This window comes from Eleginops maclovinus, chromosome 18, assembly GCF_036324505.1.
Source record: "Eleginops maclovinus isolate JMC-PN-2008 ecotype Puerto Natales chromosome 18, JC_Emac_rtc_rv5, whole genome shotgun sequence".
NCBI lineage: Eukaryota > Metazoa > Chordata > Actinopteri > Perciformes > Eleginopidae > Eleginops > Eleginops maclovinus.
The window spans coordinates 20731910-20759383 of NC_086366.1; the positions used below are offsets into that span (position 1 = coordinate 20731910).

General features: G+C 43.1%; 4 protein-coding genes and 1 non-coding gene across 6 annotated transcripts; 2 read left to right on the forward strand and 3 right to left on the reverse strand.

Moving 5' to 3' along the window:
• Positions 1–624: 624 nt before the first annotated feature.
• Positions 625–5285, reverse strand: spred3 (sprouty related EVH1 domain containing 3). Its single transcript, XM_063907691.1, has 6 exons — positions 5067–5285; positions 3068–3233; positions 2778–2946; positions 2616–2677; positions 2348–2506; positions 625–1620 (listed from the first exon to the last, which is right to left on the reverse strand). Exons 1-6 carry the CDS (start codon positions 5075–5077, stop codon positions 625–627), a joined length of 1563 nt encoding a protein of 520 aa, XP_063763761.1. The 5' UTR covers positions 5078–5285.
• A 1315-nt stretch (positions 5286–6600) lies between these two features.
• trnap-agg (transfer RNA proline (anticodon AGG)) lies at positions 6601–6672 on the forward strand. Its single transcript has one exon. It is a non-coding gene; the product is annotated as a tRNA-Pro (tRNA).
• A 4745-nt stretch (positions 6673–11417) lies between these two features.
• psmd8 (proteasome 26S subunit, non-ATPase 8) lies at positions 11418–15323 on the reverse strand. Its single transcript, XM_063906864.1, has 7 exons — positions 15169–15323; positions 14213–14285; positions 13992–14094; positions 13740–13905; positions 12959–13059; positions 12458–12569; positions 11418–12183 (listed from the first exon to the last, which is right to left on the reverse strand). Exons 1-7 carry the CDS (start codon positions 15271–15273, stop codon positions 12046–12048), a joined length of 798 nt encoding a protein of 265 aa, XP_063762934.1. The 5' UTR covers positions 15274–15323; the 3' UTR covers positions 11418–12045.
• A 22-nt stretch (positions 15324–15345) lies between these two features.
• On the forward strand, positions 15346–17925 carry nup88 (nucleoporin 88). The gene has a single exon (XM_063906863.1). The coding sequence runs from the start codon at positions 15382–15384 to the stop codon at positions 17533–17535; it is 2154 nt and encodes a 717-aa protein (XP_063762933.1). The 5' UTR covers positions 15346–15381; the 3' UTR covers positions 17536–17925.
• Positions 17926–20297: 2372 nt separating this feature from the next.
• On the reverse strand, positions 20298–27308 carry ehd2b (EH-domain containing 2b). Of its 2 annotated transcripts, none has more exons than XM_063907084.1 (7): positions 26939–27308; positions 25531–25979; positions 25269–25445; positions 24212–24309; positions 22006–22418; positions 21742–21906; positions 20298–21638 (listed from the first exon to the last, which is right to left on the reverse strand). In XM_063907084.1, the coding sequence occupies exons 2-7, from the start codon at positions 25749–25751 to the stop codon at positions 21087–21089; spliced, it is 1626 nt and encodes a 541-aa protein (XP_063763154.1). In that variant the 5' UTR covers positions 25752–25979; positions 26939–27308; the 3' UTR covers positions 20298–21086. The 2 variants fall into 2 exon arrangements, with proteins under 2 accessions (XP_063763154.1, XP_063763153.1); XM_063907083.1 differs by having other exon boundaries at positions 24194–24309.
• Between the last annotated feature and the right edge of the window lie 166 nt (positions 27309–27474).

Here is a 27474-nt window from a genome sequence, read left to right on the forward strand (position 1 = left end):
GTAAAATTAGAGGTAAAGGGTGACATCTGCTCATCTGACTGATAAACAGGCCAACATGAAACAAATAGCTTCCCCAAGAAGATCTCATGTCTGTGAATACGTGATAGTGTGTGCCATCGGGGGATTCTGTCAATATGTTTTACATTTAATAAAATATAACAATTAAAATGATAACAATCATATATATAAACATCTTTAGTTTTTTGTGTTTTTCCTTTCTAAATAAATAAAAAAACAAACAGACATTTGAAACAGTGTACACATCATCTTAGCCTTTGCCACTCTCTCCCTGTGATAAAGTCTCCACGCTGACTGTGGATCAGCTGACCCTCAGTAAATCCACTACGAAGGCTCCAGATGACTCCCACAGAGCCTGGTCTGAGTGCGGTGCACCCCCAACAGGCAGGGGCCAGTGAGGAAGGCCTCGGGTTGAAAAAGAGAAAGAGCGGAATGCAGTGGATGGCCGTGGGGCTTTGGGGGGGCCACGTCAGAGGTCTGGGTCTCCTGAGAGCTTCGAACCACCTGCTTTACTCCACCTCCTCCGTCCCCACAGATGCTCTCTCCATCGAACACCCAAACCTCCTTGGTCCAGGAAACCCCCCCCCCCTACCCCCTAGCCTGGCCTCATCGAACCGCCTTGTGCTTTCCCCCACAGCAGCCACACCTCTCCCCACACCGCAGGCAGGCGTGCAAAGGCAGGTAGCAGCACATGCAGGGCACGAAGAGGGACAGGGCCAGGAGGGCCAACCAGCGGGCACAGCACAGGGGGTGTGGGTGGCCTCCCAGCGAGTCTTCACAAGAGCAAGGCTCCCAGAACTCCCCCTCAGAGTCCGACATGCAGTGGTAGAGTAGACTCTCTGCACACCACACACAGGTCCACTGGCGCAGGCAGTGCAGGGCCGGGTCCGGGGCGTCTCTGCAGCGGCCTCGCCCGTTTTCCGAAGCGCTGAAAACAGAGCGGCAGTACACACAACGTGATGAGCATGAAGATGAACCCTGAGGACACGGGCTGTCGTCATCGGGGGAGATTGCCCCTGGGTCGCCACCGCTGGCCCCTCCTCCTCTCTTACGAGTCCGCGACCGGGGCGTGGCAAGTGAGGTGTGGATGCAGCAGGGGGAGGGCGACCCTTTGCAGGTCTCCTGGGGTGACCCGGCAGGTGAGGGCACACCTGACACGGCGTTGGGCATGGACATGCAGGTGGGCGACGATGAGGACAGCCGCTGGGCAGCTTTACTGTCCAGACTCACCGTCACGTCGCAGCCTGCAGTCCCCACCCCTGCCAGATCCTTCTCAAAGCGAACAACGCAAAGCTCTGACTTGTCCTGAAGATTCACTCCTCCACCGACAACCACACCCCCGGTCAGCCCCCCGACCATAGTCCTAGTGGCCCCAGCCCGCCGGTAGTCCTCATAACCTCGAGAACCCCACAGATCTTTGCAAGGGTCCACACTGCGCAGGTCTCCCTCTTCCAGCAGAGAAATGGTGGGTGAGAGGGGGGACAGAGGAGATGAGGCCGCTGGACCCACAGGAGGAGTAGGTGGAGCAGGAGGCGGTGGTGGAGGCGCTGGCGGATTCAACACAGTCGTCATTTGTGAGAGCTGTCCCGGCCTGGTGTGGATCTGTGGAGAGGGTATAGAGTTACAGAGTGAGTCAGGAACAGTGTGTGCTGTGGCGGCATTTACAGGAGGCCATCATCCTGAGGTTATCTCAAACAGGAGTACAGATGATCAAGGACCTTTATATAAACAAGAGTGTCAGTCGAGGGGGGTTTTAATTTCCCCTTTTTTATATCCGAAGATGCAGACTTAAGTATGGACACACGCGGGGGACCAACCAGTCCACCTTCTGTATTTTAAGCTCTAATATATAATTTTGGATTTAAAGAGGACATATTGTGTTAATTTTTAGGTCCATACTTGCATTTGTAGTGTCTACTAGTTTACAGGCTTTAATGTTTAAAAAACACATAATTTTTCTCATACCGTCTCTCTGAGTGTGCCTTTATGCATCCTGTGTCTGAAACGCTCTGTTTAGGCGCCTGTCTCTTGAAGGTACACTTTCACAAAAAGTGTGCTCTGATTGGCTTACGAGAAGAATTAAGATGGGGGCGGTCTATTCCAATGAGCCTAGGTGTGACATAAGAAGGGGAGCCAAATCTATATGGCAAGTTTTTCGTGATATGTCCCCTTTAAAATATATCTAATTTGGATCAAAGTAGGACCCCTCTTTAAGCTCTTTGTCCCCAACTGGGACCAGAACACATACAGAGGAATAATTTAGGATTATTGAAGCATGTTTGTTATCCCAGCAAGGTACATATAATGGACTTTGAGCAGACGATGTTACCTGAGCAGGCGTCTGAGTGGTGACAGCATGGCTGGATCCAAAACTAAACTCTTCCGACAGAACGAAGCAGGTAGACGACGACTCGCTCGTCACTATGGTGATGGGTTTGGGAAGCATCTCCTTTCTGCTGTTGGACGACGACTCACTTCCTGTATGAGACTGGCAGAAGCTACATGTCAGACACAACAGTACCTGCATATGCGGACCAATGGTAATGGTAACCAGACTAAGATAGAGAATAAATGTGAATGACTGCTCAGATACTCACAGCTTGTCCATCATCCTCGGTGTCGGCCTCTTCTGGTGTGGAGGACGAGGGCGAGTCAGAGCCTTGATGACATGGATAGAGAGGGTTTATGCTCTGTTAGATACTCTCTAAAGCCTCTTTGAGTACAGCTGATGAAAGTTTTAACATGTGACTCATATGTACCTCTGTCCAGCTTGTCTATGACAGTCTGGAGCCCTTTTTCAAAGGAAATGGCATCCGCAGGACTCTGGAACGTAAGGCCAAACTTTCGATCTTCTACTCGCCAGTGATGGAAGATGGGGTTCACCTTGTTGTACACCAACCCCCTTTGCACTGCACACTCCAACACTGGCTAAAGACACAAATGGCAAACCCAGGAAGTTAGTTTACTCATCAGGGAGTATCGTTTGCTGGTCCTACGTAACATACAGTCTTCGGGTGGTGACAGCCATTACACACACGCACACACTCACTGCTCGATCTCGCAGGCGTTCTCCACGTATGATGTATTCTCTCCGCCCCCTGCCATCTTGACTCCGCCCTTTACATATGACCACATGACTGAGGCCGCCACCTCCAAGGGGCACCCAACCGCCACTGGAGTCATCACGTGTCATCACCACTGCACGAACACGCACACTGTCAGGGAAGCCAAGAGAGTGAGCAGAGGCCTAAGCTGATTAAACAATGCAAGATTCAAGATTTTGATTCAATATTCAAAGGTCTTATTGTCATATTAACAATAGCTACAGCGTAGTTATGGCAATGAGTCCCAGGGTCCTTCAACAATGAAACATAAATATACTGTTGATGAGATATAAACAATAAAATATTGTGTAAGAAGATAACAGAAATAAAATGGTGCAAGATAATGTTGCAACTGACCAATGTGCAGGTAAATGCACGCCATCTTAACTTGTGAATGATATAATGATCATGATGTACACAGATTTACACCAAAACCTGCAAACATGGTAAGCACCTTGATTCAACTGAATAAATAACAAAAATGGAGAACTAGGATGATGCTAAGGCAACTGTTTCCAACTCCCGTGAACTGAAATTTAATGATGAAACACACAAGAAGACAGCTGGTGTTGCAACATGACAGCTCAAATCACACACTAATAGCTAGTGTAGTTTTCTTTGTATCAATCTATGATCACGTGATTGAGGTAAATCGGATTTAATTAGCATGAGGTGACGGTAAACCAAAGTAAAACAACATGAGTTATTTTAAACATATCTGGAGGATAAATAAAACTGGGCCTGGCTGACTGTGCTGAGAATAAAGGAAGTGTGGATAGAGAGAAAGCCAGCGTTGAGGAGGAGAGACATGGCCAAATGGGAGGAGGGAGGAGAAAGAATGAGTGTTTCCCAGATAGATGTATCAATGAACGCGCCCATTCGCCATCAGAGGCCCCGGCATTCTTGCAAAAATAAGCTCTGCCCTCGCCAGTCGGCTGAATAATTCAGCACCGCAGCTCAAAATGTGAATGTAATGCGTACTCAGCCGTTGTTTATTCTTGTAATTCTCAAATCACACCAAATTATAAGTGTTGAAATGGGTTTCACAGACGCTCCTTTTCTCCATTCCGCCCCTACTGCACGCACTCATTAACACACCCCGATATAAGGTTTTATTTATTTTTATGAATGGGATAGAGCTAGTCTGGCTTCACTGTGTCTTAGATATTTCGCCCGGAAGATGCACAAGGCCTAAAATACAATGCGATCGCGTGTGAAAAAAGGGAAGGCAAAAGGAACGAGTGGGTGAGAGGATGGAGAGGAAATGAGAAATGGGGGGAGGGGGCCGATTAGAAAAAAGGGAAGGAGGAGAGGAGGGGTGAGGAAGAGGGAGAGCGAGCGAGTGAGAAAAAAAAATCACATTTCATTCATAAAGTTTGGCTTTAAAAAATCATAATGAAACCCCGAGACACGTTGATAAAAATCACAACGCCTCCATCCCTCCCTCGTTTCAATGTAGCCATGTCTTGAATGACGCGATGCTGGCCCCAAACTCGCCATATTTCGCTTTCCCCCCCCGCCCCCCCCCTACATATTACACATTTCGTGACTGTTTTTACCAACCGCGAACCACGCATTTAATTCAGAATTGTTGCACAGCTATTTGTTTAATATGCTTTACATTATTATTCCAGTGTCATTTTCTAGGTTGTGTGTCAGCCGTTTTAAAAGCACAGGTCCACATGTAGGTGGCTTCACATTTATCACATATTGGCATATCGGAAATGGGGTGTATGCTGTTGATTCAAGACTACGTAATGGTGTTTTTATTCTAGGCAGCCTGCTAAATTGTAGAGCACCGATTGTGATAAGAGTGCATGATGCTGGGTTGGTGTAACATTGATGGCGGTGGCGTTTTCTCTCTATCATCTATATTTCTGGCGGATGGCTGAACATATATATGTGTGTGTGTGCAATGTTAAAAATGAAAATGTAAGGACTTACTCGCCCTCCATGGCTCGGTGTTGCCCGCCGCTTGCAGCAGCCCACCCCAGGGTCTCTCCTCTCTCTCTCTCTCTTTTTATCCTCCTTTCAGGAAACACTCTCAGGCTCGCTCACATCCTCTCTCTATCTGCTCTCATTTTCCTAATCTTCCTCTCTCTTCCTCCCCTCTCTCTTCCTCTTGCACTCTCTCTCTCTCCACCTTGATGTCGTTTCGGTGTATCAGGATAGGCTTGAGGTTGCAGCAGCCATTTTCCGCTGGCAGCATCCTCCCTCTCTCTCCCTCCCTCCCTCCTCTCTCTCTCTCTCTCGCTCCAAATCACTCCCTCGCTTGCTCCCCCCCCCCTCTCTCTCTCTCTCTCCCTCTCTCTCTCTCCCCCTCTCTCTCTCTCTCTCTCTCCCCCCCCTCTCTCTCTCTCTCTCTCTCTCTCTCTCTCTCTCTCTCTCTCTCTCTCTCTCTCTACCTGCCCTGTGCCAGCACATCCGCACCAATCATTGACAGCATCCTGGCTTTAGGTGGCCCATAGGGTTTGACCAGTGGTATAAAGTAACCAAGTACATTTATTAAAGTACTGTACTTCGTTTTGAGAGACATGTACTTTACATGAGTATTTCAATGCTTTGCTACATTGTACTTCTACCACAGTAACCACACTACAAATCAGATGTATTTTTACTCCAATATACGATGAAAACAATAAAAAAGTGACTTGAATTTAATATATTATGTCAAAGGTTAAAAATATAATCAACACTTAAATAAGACTTTAGTTACACCTCGAGTAGCTAAATTCACAAGCTACCTGGCACTAAGAAGGAAATAAAACAAGGCTCCACCTTTACCAGCTGTATTAAACACAGTATTTCATCAATAATTGCAATGAAATTATATGATACATATTATTCTGGAATGGGCCAAACTGCATAATGAGTACTTTTACTTTTGGTACTTCAAGTATAATTATTGATGCATTTATGTGTTTATCACAAGTGGCAAAGGTACGGCTAATTTTAATCAATGAATGTTGTATAATTATCTTTTACATTTACTCCAGGTATAACTAAAGTCTTGTTTAAGTGTTGATTTTATGTCATATCTTACATCCAAATCTGCAAATTAACTAAAGGTATACAATACATTTACTGGAGTTAAAATACACTACTTACCACTGAATTGTAGTAGGGAAGAAGTACAACGTTGCAAACAATTAAAATACTCAAGTAAAGTACTCAACTAGTAGTACTCAAAAGTGTGCTTAAGTAGAGTACTTAGTTACTTTAAACCACTGATTACGATTGTTGCATTGGCAGCTTTAACTTTCAGGCTCTTGCACAATGGACAGCGAACGCCTCCTTATAGTAAACTTATAGGAAAAAATATGTGTAGCAGAAATACACTATACACGTAGAATAACTAAACAGGCTACAACCCAGAGTGATATTTTATGTTGCACAACGGGTTAAAAGTGGTACAAAGTTACTGCTCAAACTATTTTGGTATTCATATACAAATTTGCAGTATATGGCACGGTCACATGGCTCGTTGGTCTAGGGGTATGATTCTCGCTTAGGGTGCGAGAGGTCCCGGGTTCAAATCCCGGACGAGCCCAATTTTTGTCTACCATAACATGGCTTTAAACTGGATTTTAAAAAAGGGCAAAAGCAACACAGGAAGAAGTGTGTTGCACTGATCCTTTGCACAGGGTGCTTGTGTAAAATGATCAAATGGTGAAGAGATAGTTACCTAATACCGGAAAACTCCGGATCTAGTTACGGATGCTGCTCCATGGCTTGGACCCTAGGCAAAACATTCAAACAGAAATATCCCTTACATGAATCAACGAAATAGCACAGTTTGTTTTATTTAACCCCGTTGTGAAAGTTAAGTAATAAAACTACCAATTAAACTGATAATTCTCATAGTCTCTTACATTAATTAGAGGACCTAAGGCCAGCTTGATTTCAGCACCAAGGACAGCGTTTTGCAAATGCACTAACAAAAAACCCAGATTGTTGACAGAAAGTATATCAACATTATGATACTTGTTGCATGGTAGCCTATCATAATATTCCAAAATGCATACAAAAAGTATTAATAAGGACGTCATCAATGAATAATAATGTATACTACTAAAACTTTTTTTTTTTTTACAAAATAGTCATTGAGGGCACATGGTGGAGAGTGCGACCCATTAGAATTGTTGAAACTAACCAATTATTTATGAAAAACAACTATTGACCACATGGAACAAAAATATTTTATTGTAACCCTTATATCACAATACAGTAAGGCACACAACTTTACCCTCTACCCTCCAATTTCCCATCAACGCAGCGCACACAGTAGAATAAACATGGCAGTTCGATTTCATTAGTTGTACATAGAAACCGAAAGTTTTGAATTATCATCTGATCCCCCCCTCCGGCTTTACAAATGAGTTTGAGGAAACTTAATTCAGTTATGCAAAAAAAGTATTAACTAAATAAATAATTTGGTTGTTAAAACTAGATTTGAGTCACACATTAGGGCACATTTTACCTAATAACGTAGACATAAAATCAACTGGCAAGCAGTAAAGCTGTGAGGCGTTTGGGGACTGTGGGACAGTTGCCTACTCTGCCCCACAGTTATTTGACGGAACTAATTAAACTACATGAGCACTTGAGCGTTTGTACTGGTCGTTGCTGTAGAACTGACGACAGAACATTTTAACTTTTCAAATCAAAATATGTTTGTGAATGTGTCCTTGACTCTGATAACTGTCCATGCAGACCGGCAAGCCAGCCGCAGGTTAGTGTTCTTGAATAACTTTTAAAACTAGATAACCGTTTTGTCTGTTTATTTTTCATAAGTGAAGTAGTTGCGCTACTATTACTACTTTTTTTTTTATTAAACAAACCTACCTTAGTTACGTTAGCCAACTTGATGCATGCATGATGTTACGCAGAGGTGTAAAATAACTTTTAATGCATCAATAATTTTAAACAAAACATATTATATATATATTATTCGGAAATCTGCATAATGAATACTTGTACTTCTGGTACTTTTAGTATATTTTGATGCTAATACTTTTGTTCATTTACTTGAATAACATTTTGGTTACAGGACTTTTACTTGTAACAGAATATTCCTACACTCTGCTACTTCTACTTTTACTTGAATAGAAGATCTGAGTACTTCTTCCACCTCTGATTGTACGTGTATATATTTCTACCTACAACTTCTAACAAAATCAGTGTTTTTTTAAGCGAACAACTGAACACAACTTATGTTCCTGCTAGCACTTAGTCAGTAAAATTAATTGTGAACCATTGTTAGTTAAGCTATACACACTTTTTTTGCCTTAAATTACCATCATGAGCTTAATCATTATCAGTGTTTGAACAAACATTCAGATCCTTTAATTGAGTAAAAGAACAAATACCATGATCTTAAAATACTCCACTACAAGTAAAATGTGTAAATGTGCAAAGTAAAAGTACAAAAGTATTAGTATCAAAATATGCTTAAAATCTCAAAAGTAAAAGTACTCATTCTGCACAATGACTCATTTCAGAATAGTATAAAGTACAGCAGTATGATGTAAGATGTACAAATATTTTAGAACTAGAAGGAGATTAGTAGTACAGTATGCATTATAGCATATCAGCAAGTCATGTGTTTTTCTTTTACGTCCAAAGCTGTACAAAACTAGAAACTGTTAGTGATAAACTAAATGTTGTGGAATAAAAAGTACAATATTCAAAAAAGTATAAGTATGAAGTAGCATAAACGGAAATACTCAAGTAAAGTACTAATATGTAAAAAAAAAAACTTAACTACTTGAGTAAATGTACTTTCCACCCCTGGTAATTTATGGTAAATGACAAATTCAAAATGTACAGTACATCCAAAACGAAGGCACTATTGTATTTCTTAAAAATAGCTCAAAACAAAACATGACTTTAACCGAAACAAGCAGCAGTCACTTTAGTATAGTAATAAAGGACATTTTGCCTATGGCTGATGTGTTTTAAAAAATAATTTCAAAATGGAGATATGTGGCAGAGAAATATCAACCTTTGGACTGACCATACTTTGTAGTAGGATCATTTAGTATGTGGTGTGTGGTTTTCGTAAAATTTGCGGACAACTGAATAAAACTGAATATTTCCAGATTTGACTTTTGAGTTTTCTGATAACATCTCTTGTATCACTTTTCTTTGCAGCAGTATGAGCAGTATGGGTATATTTAAGTCAAAAAGGATGATGGAAAGTGAAAAACATCCATACAATAAGGAAAAACTAAACAAGACCTCAAAAGAAGAAGCTGCCAAAGAGGAGGATGACTTTACTGGAGACCACAGCAACTCTGCCAACACCAGTCGAGGCCCTGTTCAAATTGTTAGTCATCAAACGGAACCAAGCCATGGAGCTGAAGCCATGCTCTCATGGATGGAACAATTTCCTGCTTATGTTCTTTCAAATGGACAACAAAGCACCCACAAGGCTGAGAACTTTTCAGAGGATGCTGACCCCGTAAAATATATCCCATTTATTTCCAAAGCTGAACCACTGACTCAACAACACACATCGCTGGCAAAACCCAAGGATAATAAGACCGAGGGTCTGAAATGGATAGATGCTTTGAAGACGGGCCTAGGACTGGGATTTGTTGTACGTGGTACATTATGCCCACAGTCAAAACCTTCAGAATCGCAAGTGCAGCGTCAGACAAAACCTGTGCAGCATCAGGGAAACACAGCGGGGAAGTTTGGTGAAATTCACCATAACAAATCTACAGTGAAGGAAACCACAGCACTGGCCTCATACCAAGTGACGCCACCTACGGAATGGAGGTGAGTTGACTTCTTGTTATGCATAAACATTAAACACTAAAGTTTTATATAAAACAATAAAATGATGACACTGGCAAAGTGAACCTGACATATTCAGTGTTGTCCTCCACCTCTTAAGAACTATTTGCACTGCAATTGGTAACATATGAACTTGTGTGTCCCCTTACCAGCTTTGGGAGTAAGGACCCAACAGATATGACGCTTCAAGTTCCGGCCGCTAAAAAGCCAGAACCTGGACAGCGTATATACAAGAAGATGGTCAGACGTTTACCTACTGGCAACCTAGACAGCAAAAAAGCAGAGGCACAACCCAAAACAGAGACCAGCCAATCACCAGCTCAAAAGTTCAGTTCTGTGAACAAAGGGAGCTCCAAGTTGACCTGCCTTGCAATAGGACAAAAGCCAGCAGAAGCTCAGGTCAACAAGAAGGGAAAAAAAGCAGAACCCAAAGGTGCCACAGAAGAAGAAGAGGACCTCAAGATTTGCCTAGGTGCGAAATCAGAAAGGAGTCGTGCTATTGCAGTCAAAATGCGGTTAAGAAGGAAGCTAGTTAAGAGGAAACAGGATAAGCTAGATCTGGTTGGATGCATCCAGAAAGCAGCTGGAGGGATGGTCATCCCTGTCCCAGAGAGTTCACAGCAGCATGGTGGCACTGCCATGGAAGGAAACACAACCAAGACACACAATAAGCCACACAAGCAACCCAAACCCGACAGGAATACGTTCATACAAAAAAATAAAATGAAAGCACAAGTATTAAAGGTCCCAGGAGTTGAAGGGACAGCTACAACTGCCCAAAATAATGCTGCAATCCGTAACCCAACAACTGCAGCTCCAGAGACAAGCACCAGACCCCAGCAGGAACCTCAAGATCCGGCTGTTAAGCCAAAGAAACGGTGCAAAGCAGTATACATCCAACCAAATCATACGGGAAATGTCCCTGAGAAAGAAAAGCATGGGGATACCAAAGGAGAGCTACATCAGGATACAGAAGGGGGGGTGATTTGGTTGGATTATCAGGTTGAAAGAGAAGAACAGTGGGCAGCCATCACCTCTGAAGCAGCTCCCAAGGCAGTTCCTGCTGGAGGTCGCTGGCACCCGTTTACAGTGAATCCGTCCTGCTCCCACAAGGAGCGCTGTCATAACGCGGGGACCAGTTTACCATCCAACGTCCAGGAGTGGTGAGCTACACGATATACCTAATCTGATCTGATTAACTTCCTTTTTAATGTTAATCACAACTTCAAGATCAGAAAATAACCTCAAACTGTTTGTATTGTATGTATTGTATTTTTGTTCTTTGCTTCCATAGGTTTTATGAATGCCCAAACCAGCTGTGTGAGCCTCCTTGGATCACAACAGTGAGACTCGCAGCTTGCATAGCACTGAAACAAACAGAGGAGAAAGATCCCTCTCAATGAGACAAGGCATTCACTAATGTTTCCTTAACCGGCATTTTTAAAAAGACTTCAAGTGTAAAAATATAAATAAAACACGCAGTCATTCAAAAACTTGTTTTCTGAATCGTTTATTGCAGAGAAAGATTTCCATTGTAATATCAACTGGATTACAAACCATGTAAGGAGGAACGGGCTTAACCATTTAGAAAACACTCAAACTGCAATGGTGATTCTGGGAGTTGCTAGGATACAAGGCAAGGGCAACACATTTCCGTGAGCTCTACTAAGGAAAAACTTTGTATACAAAAAAAAAAGAAAAGAGTTGGCTTAAATTTAAGGGGGAGAATGTTGAGTTGATGTGTGACAGAAAAAGCACAGAGTCGTGTTTGGTATGCACATTCCTGTAGTTGTAATCGAGCCGAGTCCCAGTGGTGACCAGCTGGGAATAACCCAATAAACGCTCAGTTTAATGTAGAGTTAGATATGGAGCAATACACCTGTGATCCCTTTTGTATCCCCATCTTTAAAAAAAGAATGCTAATTTCAAGACAGGATGATCTGCTGATCACTCAAATACAAAAAAAAAACATTTTAAGGAGTACGGGCAACAAATCACCCCCTCTAAGAAGTCTTACCCCTCAGGGTGACAGCATTTGAGCATTAGACTGGGTGTACACTGGATCAGCAGCGTGTGTGTCTGAGTGTGTTTGTACATGTCTGAGTGTGTTCCTGGGGGCGGATTACACAATCATTTCCAGCTGTCGTGCGTATTCGATGACCTGTTGTGCCAGCTCCGTGGAGGGGATAGTCACCTCCTCTGTCCGCTGCTGCTGGCTGCTGAAAGAGTAATAGCCATCTGGGCTCAAACTCCATCCCCTCTGAAATGACAAGGAACAATCAGTTTGAGTTGTTTGGTAATTAAATGATCAGAGGCAAGAGGGTTTCAATTTAAGGAATTAAATGACCAAAGAAATCTACTATTTACATGCTGTGTGTCTTGGTGTGTTTAAGGTGCCAGCCCCATGATAACCCTCTTTATTAAGTCAGTTGCTTAGAGTCGAGAAACTGGATGAATATCATCTTGTCCTTTTTGTATAAAACCTGAAATCCGACATGTGTTTTTATTTGAATCCCAAATGAGTTTTTACATACCTTCTTGGCATACTCTGTCATCTTTTTCGGGGTGCTGAAGAAAAGCACACGCGTGGCTTCGTTGAACTGGATCTGCTCGTAGGCTTTCTCTATGCAACCTGCGATCTCGTCACTGCAATAAAAAAATATATAGATCAGTGTTTTAGTTTAAAAGACCTTGTCATTTATTTAAATTCTTGTATTTAATTTGTAACATAGTAAGATTGCATAAACTTTAGATATTCTTTGTTGCTGTGTTCACCTACAGCATAATATATCACACACTAAAAGGTTTTTGATAACTTTCCCTATGCTAACGGTGGTTTTCATGATGCCGAATGCTAGGTTTTTCACATCCGTGGGAAAAATGTCTAAACCAAAACATTAGTAGGACCTGAACTGAAATATACAAATTCATTTTACAGCAAATCAAAAGAAATGGTCATTAATCAAGCACTAAGGACTACATCATTGCAAGTGTGTAGAAGTTATTGTAGGCTTGGTTACCATATCGATGCTTACCGAATTGTGTCGAGCAGAATGTCTATAAAAAAGGTGTAGCTCTCTGCGGGGATGTTGCCTTTGGCTAGAAAGACCTTGTTGTAGCTTCCTTCCATCAAGTACTGAGCAGGTCAGAGGAGGATATAAAACAAAACAGTGGTGTAAACAAGCAGGCTATTATTGACACATGCTTCATATTACATGTGATGACAGAATTCCACCAAGCCATGCACTTTTTGATGTTTAAAAAAAAAAAGAATTGCAGAAGAAGAAGAATTAGCAATTTGTACACAAATTCATCATCATAAAGTGCATCATATCTTAGTTTGCAAATATATATCTCAGACCAAAATTAAACTAAAAATCTTGGTGACCCATGAAGACTGTCTTTGATAAGATTTGTACAAATCATTTTTAAAAACATGCCTGCAGGTAGCAGTCGAAGCTAGCCAGGCAAAAGTAAACATGGAGTACTTTAAGTCTATTATAGTACGAGAATATTGCTTTTCCTACTTAAGTTGACTGACAATTTCAAGTAGACAATGACCAATACAATTAATATAATATTATTAAGGGGATACATTTTGTAATATGAGGGCACAACTAGACCAAAACACAGCTGTTATCCCATTAACTTTGAGTGTTCCTTTCCTAATTGAATGGACAATCCACAACCACTTATGTAAATAAATATTGATTTGAGGGTACAAATTACTAATTGGACACACAAATATCAACATTCCAGCCCTATACCCAGTCAGGGCATAACACAAATGTAATTTCCATGGGGTTAATGTAGCACCTGCTCTAGGGACACTGGGTGTCTGATGTATACGTTGGTCTGAATATCTCGTGCGCTCAGTCTCTCAAGTTCTGTGTGAAACTCAGAGACGCGGTTCTGTGAGAGCAGGAAGAGCAAGTTCAGTCCCAGCAGCTGGTGCATGTAGGCAGCTTCGGGAAGTTCCTCCCTGAATAAAAAAGAGAAAGAGAACATTTAGAAATGAAACATCATTTGTACAATGTAGCAAATTCAAAAACTAAAAAGTGACATTACTTGTAATCAAAGTAGTAGCATTTGAGCTGGGCCATGTATCTCTCAAAGGATGGGATGTCCTTCTTGAGGATGCTCCACAATGCTCCGATTTCAAGGACATCACCTGAAAGACACACACAAAATCTCTTTATTAGGCCATCTTCTGAATAGTATTATGCCGAACTCTTATACATCATTAATATCAATGTTATCTGTCAGCTTGATTTGCCATCTATACTCACGGGCTAAAATGAGCTGCTGCTTGGTGAGCGCAGACCCAGTGGTAGGTAAGAAGTTCAGCTCCAGTAATGAAACCTGTAAAAAGGGTTGGTGTCATCTTCTACTGAATGTCAAATTTAACATCTACTCGGTCATAATCATATTGTCTACAATAGTCTCGGACGATGACACTTATCTTTCATTATTGGTAAAATGCAACTAAATAGATATATTAGAAAATACGCTACCCAGCTGTATGTAAACAAGTTGTTAGAATGAGCCCCACCATAACCAGCATCACTCATTATAACCAAGTAAAATAATACGATTGAGAAATAGGCCATTCTTTATCATTTGTCATTTAACTTTTGACATACCTGGTATATTTTGACTCTTGTAGTTTGTACTATATAGTCCTATAAGCAGGATATTTTCTTTTAATACACTTAAAAGAAAAAGCTTTCGAACAAAATATCTGAGTCAGTTCTGAATATGTCTTCTTCCACTAACTAACACATCTAAATAGTACAATTTCAACCGAGGAGTTGCTACGTAAATATTAACAAGAAAAAGCATACAATATGATAAACAAAGCGGAATTTCGTCCTAAACGTATCTTTATTTAAATGTTTATTTTGGATGACAAGTCGATGAGAATGAATCAGCCAACACTGGGTTTACGTTAGCAACACACACTGTTTCCTGACTCTCGAAACAGAACACTAATTTATTGCCTTATCAACCAAACACTACCATATAGTAGCTAAATAGAACCGCACTGTTATCGTCACACAGACAGTAAAACTGTGTCCCTAAAGTTAACCTAATGTAAAACACAAACACACCGTTAGCCTAGCTAGCTAGGGTTAGCAAACTTAGCTTAATTTGCTAACAACGGCGACGCTTCAAAATAAGCCGTGCTCCTCATTAGACTAATAGAAACAGACTTAAAAACAGACCTACACATGTGCAACTTTACCTTAAGTTTGCTCAGAAGGTCTCCACATTTACTCAGACTGGGGTTTTTCTTATTCCACTCTGATTTTAGATTCTCGTATAGCCCAGCAGTCTCTTTCAGCGCCATGGTGATTCTGCAAAATGTACGACACCGGCCGCCGTAATACGTTAAATGACTGTCGTGAATTTCTTGTTTTCATGGAATTCTTTTCCGGTAGACAGACGGCAGATCAAGATGGCGGCATTCTGCGCTGAACGGTGGTTGAACGAGTTACCAAACCATGCTATTTTCCAAAAAATACGAGGGAAGTTGGATTCAGATCCTTACTCAAATGAAAGAGGGATAGCTAAAAATCTGACATTTTGTTTGGGTGGGGACTTGTTCGTGTGGGACGACATAGACCGCGTGTTTTACACCACCAACTTGCGACAGCTGAACACGGATGAGGGTCGCGGTAGCGGGAACCACCAGACCCTGCTGTGCATCAACCCTCCTCTCTTCGACCTGTGCCAGGTGCTGCTCAGTCCAACCCAGCACCATGTGGCGCTCATCGGACAGCGAGGGGTGTCGGTGCTGGAGCTCCCTCAGCGGTGGGGCAAGAGGTCCGAGTTTGAGGGGGGACGGAGCGAAGTCAACTGCAAGACCATCCCGGTGGCGGAGCGTTTCTTTACCAGCTCCGCGTCGGTGAGTCTGCGGCAGGCGGCCTGGTACCCCAGCGAGGCCGACGAGCCACACCTGGTGCTGCTCACATCCGACAACGCCATAAGGTTTTACGGCTTGAAGTCGCCCCAGACACCGAGCAAAGTACTTTCAGTGTCACAGTCTGAAGATGACAGTTCCAGCCACCGCCCAGTCCGCTCCTATGCAGCTTCTCTCGGCGAGATAGCGGTGGCGTTTGACTTCGGACAGATTTCCTCTCCCCTTCGGCGTACACATGGCTCCAAAGACCAACTGGTCTACCCTCTGTACATCCTCTACGAAAATGGGGAGACCTATGTGAGCTACACGAGCCAGGCAAATGGTTTGAGTCTAACTAAACCCGCTGGACCGCTCCCCATGTACCCCGCAGCAGAGGATAACTACGGCTATGATGCTTGTGCCATCCTCTGCCTGCCATGTGTGCCCAGCATCCTGGTCATCGCCACAGAAACGGGCACGCTGTATCACTGTGTGGTGCTGGAGTCTGAGGAAGAGGAGGAAGCAAGGACGGTGGAGAAGTGGATCCGAGGCCCAGATGCTGTCCCCGCTCTGTACGTGTTTGAGTGTGTTGAGCTGGAGCTCACTCTCAAAGTAGCCACAGCAGAGGACGAGGAGCCTCAGGAGCTGGATTTCACCTGCCCTATCAGACTGCACAGAGACCCCCTATGCCAGCACAGGTACCACTGCACCCATGAAGCAGGAGTGCACAGTGTTGGGTTAATCTGGGTCAACAAGCTGCAGAATTTCCTCCGATCTGGCGAGGAAGATAAGGACAGTCTGCAGGAGCTGGCAGCTGAGAAGCGCTGCATCGTGGAGCACATTCTTTGTACCAGACCCCTCCAAACCAGTCAGTCGTCTCCAGTTCTTGGCTTTTTGATTGTGTCCGACCTCTCCTTGGGCGCCACCATGATCGTCATCACCAGCACCTACGAGTGCATCCTGTTGCCCCTGCTGAGTTCCATTCGCCCCCCCTCCCCTCCCCTGCTCTGTTCACATCCAGGCCCAGGCTCCGGTAGCTCCCCTCTGCGTGGGCTGGCCAACGACTCCTTCGAGCAGCACATCCGCAACATCTTGGCACGCAGCTCTACCAATCCCCTTGTTCTCAAGGCTGGGGACAAGGACACATCACCGCCGCCTCCAGAGTGCCTGCAGCTCCTCAGCAGGGCCACACAGGTGTTCCGCGAGGAGTACATTCTCAAGCAGGACATGGCCCGCGAAGAGCTGCAGAGGAGAGCAAAACTCCTGACAAGCCAGAAGAACAAGCAGCTGGATGAGATGACTCTGTGCAGGGAGGAGAGGAAGAGTCTAAGGGAGGCGGCGGAGAGGTTGGCTGACAAGTACGAGGACGCCAAGTATCGACAGGAAACCATCATGAACAGGGTTAAAAAAGTGCTGGGCAGCCTGCAAAGCCAGCTGCCCATACTGTCAAACAGCGAGAAGGAGATGAAGAAGGAGCTGAGGACCATCAGCGATCAACTGAAGCACCTGGACAACTGCATCAAACAGGTGAACATGAAGATGGAGTACCAGAAGAGACAGGTGGACAAAGACGTGCCGGTGGACAGGGCGACGGTCTCGCTCAACGCCCAGCAGAAGAAGGTGGTTCAGGACGTCCTCAGAGAACAGGGACAGCAAATCGGTGACATGATGAAACAAATGAAAGACATCAAAAGCCATTTCAGTTTCTAATCGCTGTAGCAAAATATGAATTGCAAACGAATGGGGAAAATAATTCAAATGCTTGTTCATCTACTAAAAAAGAATTAGGCTTTTTTTGTGACATTAGAAGCTGCTTTTGTCATGAGTGAACGTGCTGTGTGTGGAATGGGTATTTGAATTGAATGATTTTTTTATATACAGTCATATATCTTCACCTTTGATACTACATGTTGTTAGTCTCTTATTAGGGATATGATATGTTTGCCTTAATGTCTTCAGTCAATGTTTCATAATGTTATGGTTCAAGTCAGTTATTTAGAGCAGAAATTGTCATTTATAGGCCAGAAAATGGGAAATATTTTGAACTCTTTAACATAGTTTGATTCCTTTCTGGATTATAAATAAAGTAGTAGTCTGTACCGTCTTTACTCATTTGTGACACATTATATCTGGTCATTTAAGTTTTACAAGCAAAAAACATGACTTTAAAAAGCAGAAAAAGAAAGTTAAAATATAGGTTCACATTTTAATTTTATCCCTATACAATTCTCACAATGTAAATCGAAATTAATTAGTTGCTGTAATTAATCTTCTGACAGAAAACCTTTTAAAATGCAACTATAAATTAATCCCTGAATTCAGCTGACATCATTATGAAGTTTAACATTAAAATATTTTAGATGAAAGAGGTCTTTGGATTTTGACCCACAGCATGGATCACTTTACGGGCTTTGGACTGGAGGAACAATTAAATAGTGTTTCATATGTGCAAACTTAGGGGAAAATGTAAAAGAAAACATCCTTTAGTGACAATCTGGGGGTAGCAAGGCCTTCTGGATGTTACTGAAATAATGTAAGACAATCAAACATGTTTTAATTATCATTAAAGTTTTGGTTTTGTAAAATACTGAAGGGATTTAGAGTCAAGGGTTTATTATCATATGCACAGTAGCTAAAGTGTCGTTATGGCAATGAAAATCTTAGGTACCGACCTTCAACAATGCAACATATAGGACATAAGACAAAAATAAAACAAAGAATTGTGAAAAATGAAGCCGAGTTGGATAAATTATAATAAAATACTGCAGGTTATGTTTCTAGAGCATTCTACAAGTAGTGCAGATGAAGTTAACTATATACATAAATAAAGAAGTACAATAAGCCAAATGATGCAGAGAATATTGAAAGTGACCAAGTAGGTGCAAGATTTTAGACCTGAACATCACCTGTATATCCTCTCTGATAAACATCTTCAAAGTCTGGCATTAGGAAAGTACACATACACCACATAAGAGAGGGAATAAAACAATAGCCAACAGAACGTAAGAAGCATAGAATGAAGCCTATAAATTACTTATGATAATTTAAATTAAGCTATAAAACAACACAGGAACTGTACAGTACTAAAGGAAAATCTCAAAATCATCTTCTCCAAAATCATCCAAATTGTTTCTTTTACTACCAGATATTAAAGGAATATTCAATCAAGTCAGCGGTCAAGCAGTTTGCTCATTGATAAAAAAGGGACCGTGAACCAGTGCATTATTGCCTGCCTCCAGTCTGCCCTCTACAGTTGTTCAATGCTGTTACAAAGTTCCAGTGTACGGCTGTCAGGAGTCCAGTATCCACCAGGTGTCACCCCTCTCCAGAGCTGGTGACCTTATTTTTTTAACAGGCAGGTTTGCTAGTGAGGAATTCCCCATGTAAACACTGAGTGACGTATGGAGGAGACCCCGGTTTCGTTGAGTAAGCTTCATTGTTGGGGGACTCCTGATGTTGGTGGGGGCTCTGATCTGCAGCTGCAAGCCTCACCTCATCGCTGTGATAGTCCGAGTAAACATGTTCGAGATCGTTTATGACTCAGCACAAGGCAATTTTCTAACAGGCAGGCATTGTTTGGACTGCTATGGTGATTGAAAATCCCCAAGAAGCAATCACAAGTTCATATCTAATCGACAATCTATGTCGATAAGAACATCCCTTTTGAATTGTGTCACCTCACTTGACTTATTTCCACCCATCACCTCCCTCTTCTTCTCTCACACACCCCCAAACACACAGGAGAAGGTGTGGTGCGCCGCAGGTCTAGCTGAGGAATTCTCCTAATAGGGGGATGTTGTTAAAGTCTTTCATAAAGGTACAGTGTCTAGATCCTGTGTATGAGCCTGAGGAAACTTAGCGGACCCTAGGAAAGGAGATATTAATAACTCTTTGGCCAACCCACCACATTCTTCACATGTGAGTCACTGTGAGCCAGAGAGCAGCGGGGAAAGGGCTGCCTGCTTCTGGTTCTCATTTGTGTTTCTTTCCATGGAGGAGTGGAACAGGGAGGCGGGGAGGCCACCCCTTCTTCTTCTTCTTCTTCTTCTGCGAACCTTGAAAGCCTTATGTGAAACACATATTTGTGCTTATACCGCATAGTGTATTGAACCCAAATACATTCACAGGGAGGCTACTGAGGGAGTGAATGTGGTATTGAACAGGGATGGTGTGTTTATACATATGTGTGTTTGAAATAGAAAAGGCTTCTGATGGAGGGAATAAGAGGGGGGAGAGCCTCGGAAAATGGTGGTATGAGGACTTGGCAGTGGAGAGTGTGACTCACTGTTTATCTGGTCCGTCACTGAGAGACCAAATAGAAAGAAAATCTTGTTAGAAGAGTGCAAAACCTAACCACTCTGTATCACATAGTTGTGTTTGATTGTAGGAATTTGTAATGACTCATTTTCTACTAACTCTTTCAAGGTTGGTATATTTTTTTAAATTACAGAAGGGTCACCATAGAGACAAAACACAGTCAGGGTTTTTTTATTCGATTACAATAACGTTAACATAAGAACAGTTGGTGGAGCTGTGTACAGTAGTCAGAAAATATGTCAATCGTCCAAAGTTTATCTCAGCATGTCATGTTCTTTTATCAAAACCGAGGTCTGCACATACAAAACAGCAACAATTACAAAAATAATATATCAAGTTTATGCACAAAAATGGTGGCATATAAAGCATGAAAAAGTGAAATGCATTCAGGTTATTCATAGATGTGTGCTGCCAGTTTGAGTTAAAAATGCTATAAACGAATCATATGAGCAACATAAGTCTTTGTAAAAACACTTGCAGATGTTCCCCTCATCGGATATACCAGACATGAAAAATGAATGGCATAATCCGCAAAATTATTACCATGATAACACTGTTCTACTCACCGCAGGAATGTTACATTGAAAGGATATTTTACAGAACACTTTTCTGTATGCTGCCAAATATATGCTCAACACAGCTCACTTAGAGGCCAACTTCTGCTCTGCAAACACAAGATATATTTTTAAAGCTCATCATAAAAAGGCAACTTAAGGGAAGAAGAAGCACCCAGACCCATGTGACTTCTTAATATCTGCAGTTAGCCCTTAGTCTCAAAGGCTTGACTCACACTTTAATAGTATGTTCCATTGTGCAAGAACCAAATCACAGGAGAAGTCGAACACATAACATACAAACATTTTGACTTGGGTCTGGGGGGGAAATAAGAGCAAATACAAACAGTAGCACAGCGAATAGAGAAGAGTCTCTCTCAGCTCAGGGGTCTATATATCAGAACCCTTCTGCCTGCGTTTGGAAGGGGGGATGAGACGTTCAGGCAGCTCAGGGGGCAGACCGTGGCCCTCCAGCTTGACTTCAATTAGGTGGCTGGCCAGGGCGAACTCTTCGTCATCCAGCATGCCGTCGTGGTCCACGTCCGACAGCTTCCAGATGCGACCCAGCACCGAGTTGGGCAGGCGGGAGCTCACCATCCAGTCCTTGGCCTTGTTGCCGCTCAGTTTCCCCTCGTTGGGTGCGAGGTTGTAGAAGATTTCATCATATTTGGGCTTATCTTTGGTCACCACCCACCCGTCTTCCTCGTCCTCGCCACCCTCTCCGTTCTCCTCGGCGAAGGGGTCGCCCTCTCCGAAGGGTCCGGCGCGGTTCCCGATGAAGGCTCCACCCTGAACGCCGAGCTGCTCGCCTGCTTCCAGCTCCTCCTGCCGTAGGAGGGGCATCAGTTTGGCTATGTCGGAGGAGAGCAGCTCATCCAAGGCTGTCATCAGGTTGGGCTTCAAGGTTTTGAACTTGCTGAAATCATGGACCATCAGTTGCTCCTTCAAAAGGGGAATGATAAAGATGTTAGGCAGGGCATTTAAAAGCAACTAGTTAAAGAGAAGTCTTCACATGGTCGAACAGATTTGCCCAGTAGAGACTAACCTGCATTTTAGCACAATCTGGAAAGTCTCCCGCAGAAATGTTGTGTTGCAACTGGATCTTAGAGAAAATAACCGGCAGCTGGTATATCAGATTTTTCTTCTTGTTGTCCTTCCTGAAGACTGAGGGCATCTCCTGCTTCAGGTAACTGATGATGTGGGCATGGACCTGGGATTAAGAAAAACACAAGATTGTAACAAACCTAACAAGTGCAGTTATCTCAACCTGTCAGTAATCATGTAGCGAACACATCTCAATAAAACCCACCCGGACCAGACGTGCCCTCTTCACCAAGTCATTGAGCTTGCGTAAGGCTGCGTTGCGAGGAAGGTTCTGGATGTCATTGAACAGATCCTCCTCCTCCAGCTCAAACAGCTTCCGGTTGTCCGCCACCATCAGCGGCTCTGACCAGAAGGAGCCGATATAGACTCGCAGAACCTCAGGGGTCCCAAACACCTTCCCCAGGGACCACATGAGAGCACCGTACACTCTCATCAGCTGCTGGGTGCCCACCATGTCGGCCTTGTTGAGCACCACTCGGAGCTTGTCCTCATTGCCTTTCAGGGCTCCGATGGCCTCAGAGAACTCGTCGGAAATCTCCAGTTTATGGGCGTCAAAGAGCAGGATGATGCGGTCGACGCGCTCCGCAAACCAGCGCAGCACAGCTGGGAAGTCATAGCCTGTTCAGATAGAAATTTGTTTAATAACTAAGATATTTAGAAACATAAGTGCTATGTGCTGAACAAAAAAAGACCAGGAGAGGGAAGAAGGTCCACTCAGACACAAACCCTTCACACCTCGTATCTGTATGTGCAGACCCCAGGGTGTCGGTGTATGCTACATACCACAATGTAAAAATATTTCTTGAAATTTTAACATGGAAAATATCAGTTTAAAAGTCCAGTGCTGGCAACTAACTAAGAACTTTACTGAAGTAGAATTTTGAGATGCTCGTACTTTACTTGTTGTCCTATGCTGGGAAATATAGTAGGCTACAGTTTAGCTAATTTATTTGCTGACTTCAGCTACTAATTGACTTCAGATTTCTAATATAAAATATATCTGCAATATTAATATTAATTAATAAGTGATATGTACATGCGTCTATCAATAATCATCATCCAGTAATGTAAAATGGCCCATTCTGAATACTGTATTTCCTAGATTTTTATGCTTTTGGTCTTTTATTTCAGTATGATTTTGAATACAGGACTTTTACTTGTAATGGTGTATATCTAAACACTGGTTTTGTTTCTTTTGCTAAATTAAAATACATCATTCTTTAACCACTGTAAAAGTGTAAGGCAACCAATTTTCATATTTTTGAGCGGTCAACATGATCATATTAAAACGGTCAGTTCACCCAAATTACAAATAAAAGCACATTTTCTCACTTACCTCCTATGGTATAGCAACTTTTTGTTTTTATGGTATTAAGTTATCCATCTCTGAGATTTTGCTCAATGTGACTACTGTTTGTGGTGCTCTGAGAACAGTATCATCTTTGTTCCAGTGACCCCGAATAACCCCCAATCTTCACTGTGATAAGTTAGTGCTAGAACTCCTGCTTACCAAACAAATAGTTTGGATTATTCAGAGAAACTTGAATTCACTCAGTGAGGACATGTTGATGCTGATTTTTTAATTTTGCAGAGCTGTGAGCACCACAAGCAACATTCCATTCACCTCCATTGTACTTAAAGGGGCCCTATGACGCTCATCGTCAGGCTCATATTTGGACTTTATTCCTCCTTCTGTTACATGTTTACATGCTTTAATGTTCAAAAAGTTATTTATTTTTCTAATACTGCCTGCCAGCACCTCTTTTTACCCTCTGTCTGAAACCAGAGCCCAGTCTGATTGGTTAGCTCACCGGCTCTTTTGAATGTTAGCCTTTCACGTACAATGTGTTGGAGCGCAAGCCAATAGAAGAGCCAGTGTTTACAGAAGTAAAAAAAGGACTACAATCGAAGTGCTGTGGGAGATAAACTTTGGGATCTTTAGGGCCCCTCTAAGGTGGAAGCAGAAATCCCATAGATGTTCCTCAGCAGATAAAAACCTTCTGCATAACACCAAGATCTATAAGTGAGATAATTTGTTTTTCACTATTTGGATGCACTGATCGTTCAAACTTGTTAGTTGCTCATGCAGATTGACTTGATAATAAGGGGTTACTTAAAGCGTGGATGTATGGATGATGATGATGATGATTTCTCAACAGTTCATTCCTGCAGATGTGTTGACAGAATATTTGTCTGTACCATCTCTGTTCCTGATTATGTTGTTTTGGCTGCTTGGCGTACTTTTAGAGAGTTTCCTCTCCCTGCAGCCAAGAGTTATTGTGACAGAGTAAACTAGTCCCATGAGTTAGGCGAGGCGTGCCAAGGAGATGAGTTTGTGAGCTGACGTTCAGGGAAGTGCGTCTCTGCAGGACCCCCATATCCCCTCTCCTCACCTTTGTAAGGCCCCTCACCTCGGCTCACTCTCTGCTTAGCACCGGACAGGATCCCTGGTGTGTCAATAATGCTGATACTCTCCAGGACTTGGTTGGGCATCTGCGCGCACTGGAACCTGTTTCATTTTTGAGCAGCAGACATAAACAACCATAAGTTCAGAGGTCAGTTTTGTTTAGAACAGAAGGGAAAGGATCTAAATCATGTGGAAAATGGTTAATTCTTATCAAAGAAGCCAACGTGATCTAAGTTGCAGATTGGAAGCAGCCCTCTCAAACCCCCCCTCCCTCTGCAGACCATTGTGTTCCAGTAGGCCTCTCATTGCTGTGGGCTTCCTGAAGGAAAATGACCACCACTGCCAGAATCAAACAATAAGTCCCGCTAACGATGTGTGGCTTAGAACAACAACACCACTTCCTGTAGTTTATGGGCTTAACGAGCCCACCGGTCCCAACACGGGAAGTCAAAGCATAAGTGGAGACGCAAATACGTTCACAAACACACCCTGCAGAGGCAGAGTGGGACTCCGGAAAACTGGCATCAGAGCTTTAAGGGAACCATCAATAGTACGACTGTATGTCTTTCTAACTGCACTTTATTATGAAACATGTGACTTCAATTTTGGAAAAATAAACAGAAATCTGGCAGCCCAGACGCTAAACAGAGTGTTGGAAAGAACGTAAGCTTGCTCTTACAGGTTCCTGAGCCTCACACACACTGTGACTTCATTTATTTATCTCCCCCCGAGGGGCCGTGGAGCCCTCTGACCTCGACTCTGAACTTGCGTACATATCAGTTCCTGTCTGAGTATGTTAGCTTTCATCGACCTCTCCAGTGATGTCGCTCCCTTTCTCCGTTTTTTCCACAAATAAGGAAAGTGCCCTCCCTGCTCTGAAATTTGGCACAAGGGCTTGAAATTCCATAAAGCTGAAAATCTTTCTGTTATCTTTCCTTTCACGGGTTCTCTCACAGAGTCTGTTCACTTGCTGCTGATATCTATCTGGCTCCCTCAGTGGAAACATTACACAACACTGTGTGGAATAGACCCACAGTGTGAACAAACACCCCCGCTCTCACCTGTTGAGGAAGGTGTTTCCAAAAGGGTTGAGTTTTCGGAAAGGCTTGTTGGGGTCTACGATAAGGGCGTTCCCGGGGATGACGCCCTCCACCTCCCCGTGCATGACGGCAGTGAAGCAGTCGGTGGTGGGTTCAGGTCCCACCCTGCTCCCTGGGATATCCTGCTCCAGAAGATACCTGTCAATCACACATGTCATTATCATTACTGGAAAACTAACAAACATAGTTTAAAGGTGTTCGATGCAGGGCTGGAACGTCTTACTTGATGAAGGTTGTCTTTCCAGTGGAGTACTGTCCCACCACCAGCACCATGGGCTTATTATCAAAATCTGCATCCTCCATACTGAGAGAGTGGAAGTCATGGAAACCATAGTACTCCTCCAGAGGCAGCAGCTTCTTACGATACAAGGACTTGAGGCCTTCTGTCACTGTGCGGATCACCTCAGGAGCCTTCTTCACATTTTTCCTCCCCCAACGTGACATTTCGCTTTATTGACTAACTCGATGATTTTTACAAAACTACGCACAAGTGTGTCTGTTGTCGTCTTTCCTGTACCTTGGAAAAAAGCTTCAGGTGCTTCCTGTATTTATGTGAACGCTGCTCACTTGGCTTTGAAACCTCCTCTGCACACGGCGAGAGGAACGATAGGGCTGATGTGTCGTTTGTAGTCTGGATGTTCCCCTGTGGCCCAAACTGATCACTTTTAATGCCTGTAATGTGGACAGAAAAAAAACATGAATCCAGTCTTCTTTGCACCTGGTGATGTAAGTGTGCCACAGCCTGGAGAGAGGATCTGGAGGGCGCTTCAGCACACCAGGAGTCTGCCAAGCATTGTCAGAGCATGCCTGGAAAAAGTTAGTGTTCAGGCTGGGAGTCGTGCAAACCCAGCCCTGCGTCAGAATTTGCATAGGCACACATCATTTTCTTCTCAGTGAAATGAGTAAGACATTCCTTTTTGTGTCCCTGCTAAGTTAAGGAAAAAAAATCTCATAGGGAAGTCTATAAAAGGAAATATTTAGGTTACTTTTTTTCCCTTTTAGTCTCTATAAACAGAGAGTGTTAGAAGCTGAAGGCATTACTTATTATCAGTAGAAAGATAAGACACGTGTCAGCAGACGTTCACTCATCTGTGGAGAGCTTCTCCCTAATCCTATTCAAACTAGGATAAAAAATAAAGTGCCCAGAGCAGAATAGGCAACACAGTCCTGACATGTCACAAGACCAGTGTGTGGAAAAAAACTTCATGTCAAAATGGCGAACCCTGGAGATCATCAGGAGAGACATTACAATTGGATTTGACCGCCATTACACACAAACGAACTGAGTTGCTTCACTGAATCAAAAGGCTTGGTTTCAGAAATCTGGAATCAATTTCTAAAGTTTAGGGATGGTGGAAAATACCTTGTGGGTTTGGGCACCACAATTGCAACACAGTTTTGGAAATGTAACATGCAGCAGCAACAAGTATCAGGGGAGTTGTACTGCAATACCCTAATGGAGAAATGGAAAAAGTTGTTCAAAAAGTTTCCTACTTTACATAAGTTGTGATATTGCACTCAAATGCCACTGTGAATAAGTTATCACAACTCTAACACAATCTGGATCTATTGGAGTTTAAATAAAAGTGTACAATTAAAACCATGTTATAAGAAAAAGAAGAAGTATTTACCAAGTTTTTTCTTCTTCTCGATCTCCCTCTGGAGTCTTGCCCTCTGGAGGCTGGAAAAATATTTGAGGAGACAAAAACAGTCTTTTGCCGAGGAGCTGCTGCTACATGTATGGGTGTACCTCTGACAGCGAATAGGAGCCCTCTGCGGAGCGTCGACGCAGCTAGATTACAGTGGAGTCCTTCTTCTCCTGACCTTAATGTATTTCAGATGAGCTCCAGATCTGGCAAAGGTTCCTTACTCTGCGTGCTGAAGGAGCAAACAGTGAGACACACAGGGACACGATTTTCCTCTCTCCCCCCTGCTCTGCTTCACCAAGTTCCAATGCACCTCCTCTTGCAGGGGATGCCTGGCAACACTGTGGGCAACAGTAGGCTAGGGGCAGGGATGAGCGGAGCTGTGGTCAGAGGGCGTGGACCTGGAGGAGGGGGCTGTGAATAAATGATTTGGGTGGTGTCTTTTAAAATTTTTTTAAACAAAACATGACATAGCCTGTGTCCTCCTCATGCATACTTTGACTGATTATCACAACCTGCTG

What these genes read in the sequence shown, in the direction of transcription:
- nup88 (XM_063906863.1), top strand. Translation starts at nt 15,382, where the DNA reads ATGGCGGCATTCTGCGCTGAACGGTGGTTGAACGAGTTACCAAACCAT.
- psmd8 (XM_063906864.1), bottom strand. Translation starts at nt 15,273, where the DNA reads ATGGCGCTGAAAGAGACTGCTGGGCTATACGAGAATCTAAAATCAGAG. An exon ending in GCAGCAGCTCATTTTAGCCC is followed by an intron (nt 14,095 to 14,212) that starts GTGAGTATAGAT and finishes TGTGTCTTTCAG; the next exon opens with GTGATGTCCTTGAAATCGGA. An exon ending in ATTCTGCTCGACACAATTCG is followed by an intron (nt 12,570 to 12,958) that starts GTAAGCATCGAT and finishes TTTTTATTGCAG; the next exon opens with TGACGAGATCGCAGGTTGCA.
- ehd2b (XM_063907083.1), bottom strand. Translation starts at nt 25,751, where the DNA reads ATGTCACGTTGGGGGAGGAAAAATGTGAAGAAGGCTCCTGAGGTGATC. An exon ending in GGAAAGACAACCTTCATCAA is followed by an intron (nt 25,446 to 25,530) that starts GTAAGACGTTCC and finishes TGTGATTGACAG; the next exon opens with GTATCTTCTGGAGCAGGATA. An exon ending in AGAGGGCACGTCTGGTCCGG is followed by an intron (nt 21,907 to 22,005) that starts GTGGGTTTTATT and finishes TCTTAATCCCAG; the next exon opens with GTCCATGCCCACATCATCAG.
- spred3 (XM_063907691.1), bottom strand. An exon ending in CATAGACAAGCTGGACAGAG is followed by an intron (nt 2,678 to 2,777) that starts GTACATATGAGT and finishes CATGTCATCAAG; the next exon opens with GCTCTGACTCGCCCTCGTCC. An exon ending in CCACTCAGACGCCTGCTCAG is followed by an intron (nt 1,621 to 2,347) that starts GTAACATCGTCT and finishes CCCTCTCCACAG; the next exon opens with ATCCACACCAGGCCGGGACA.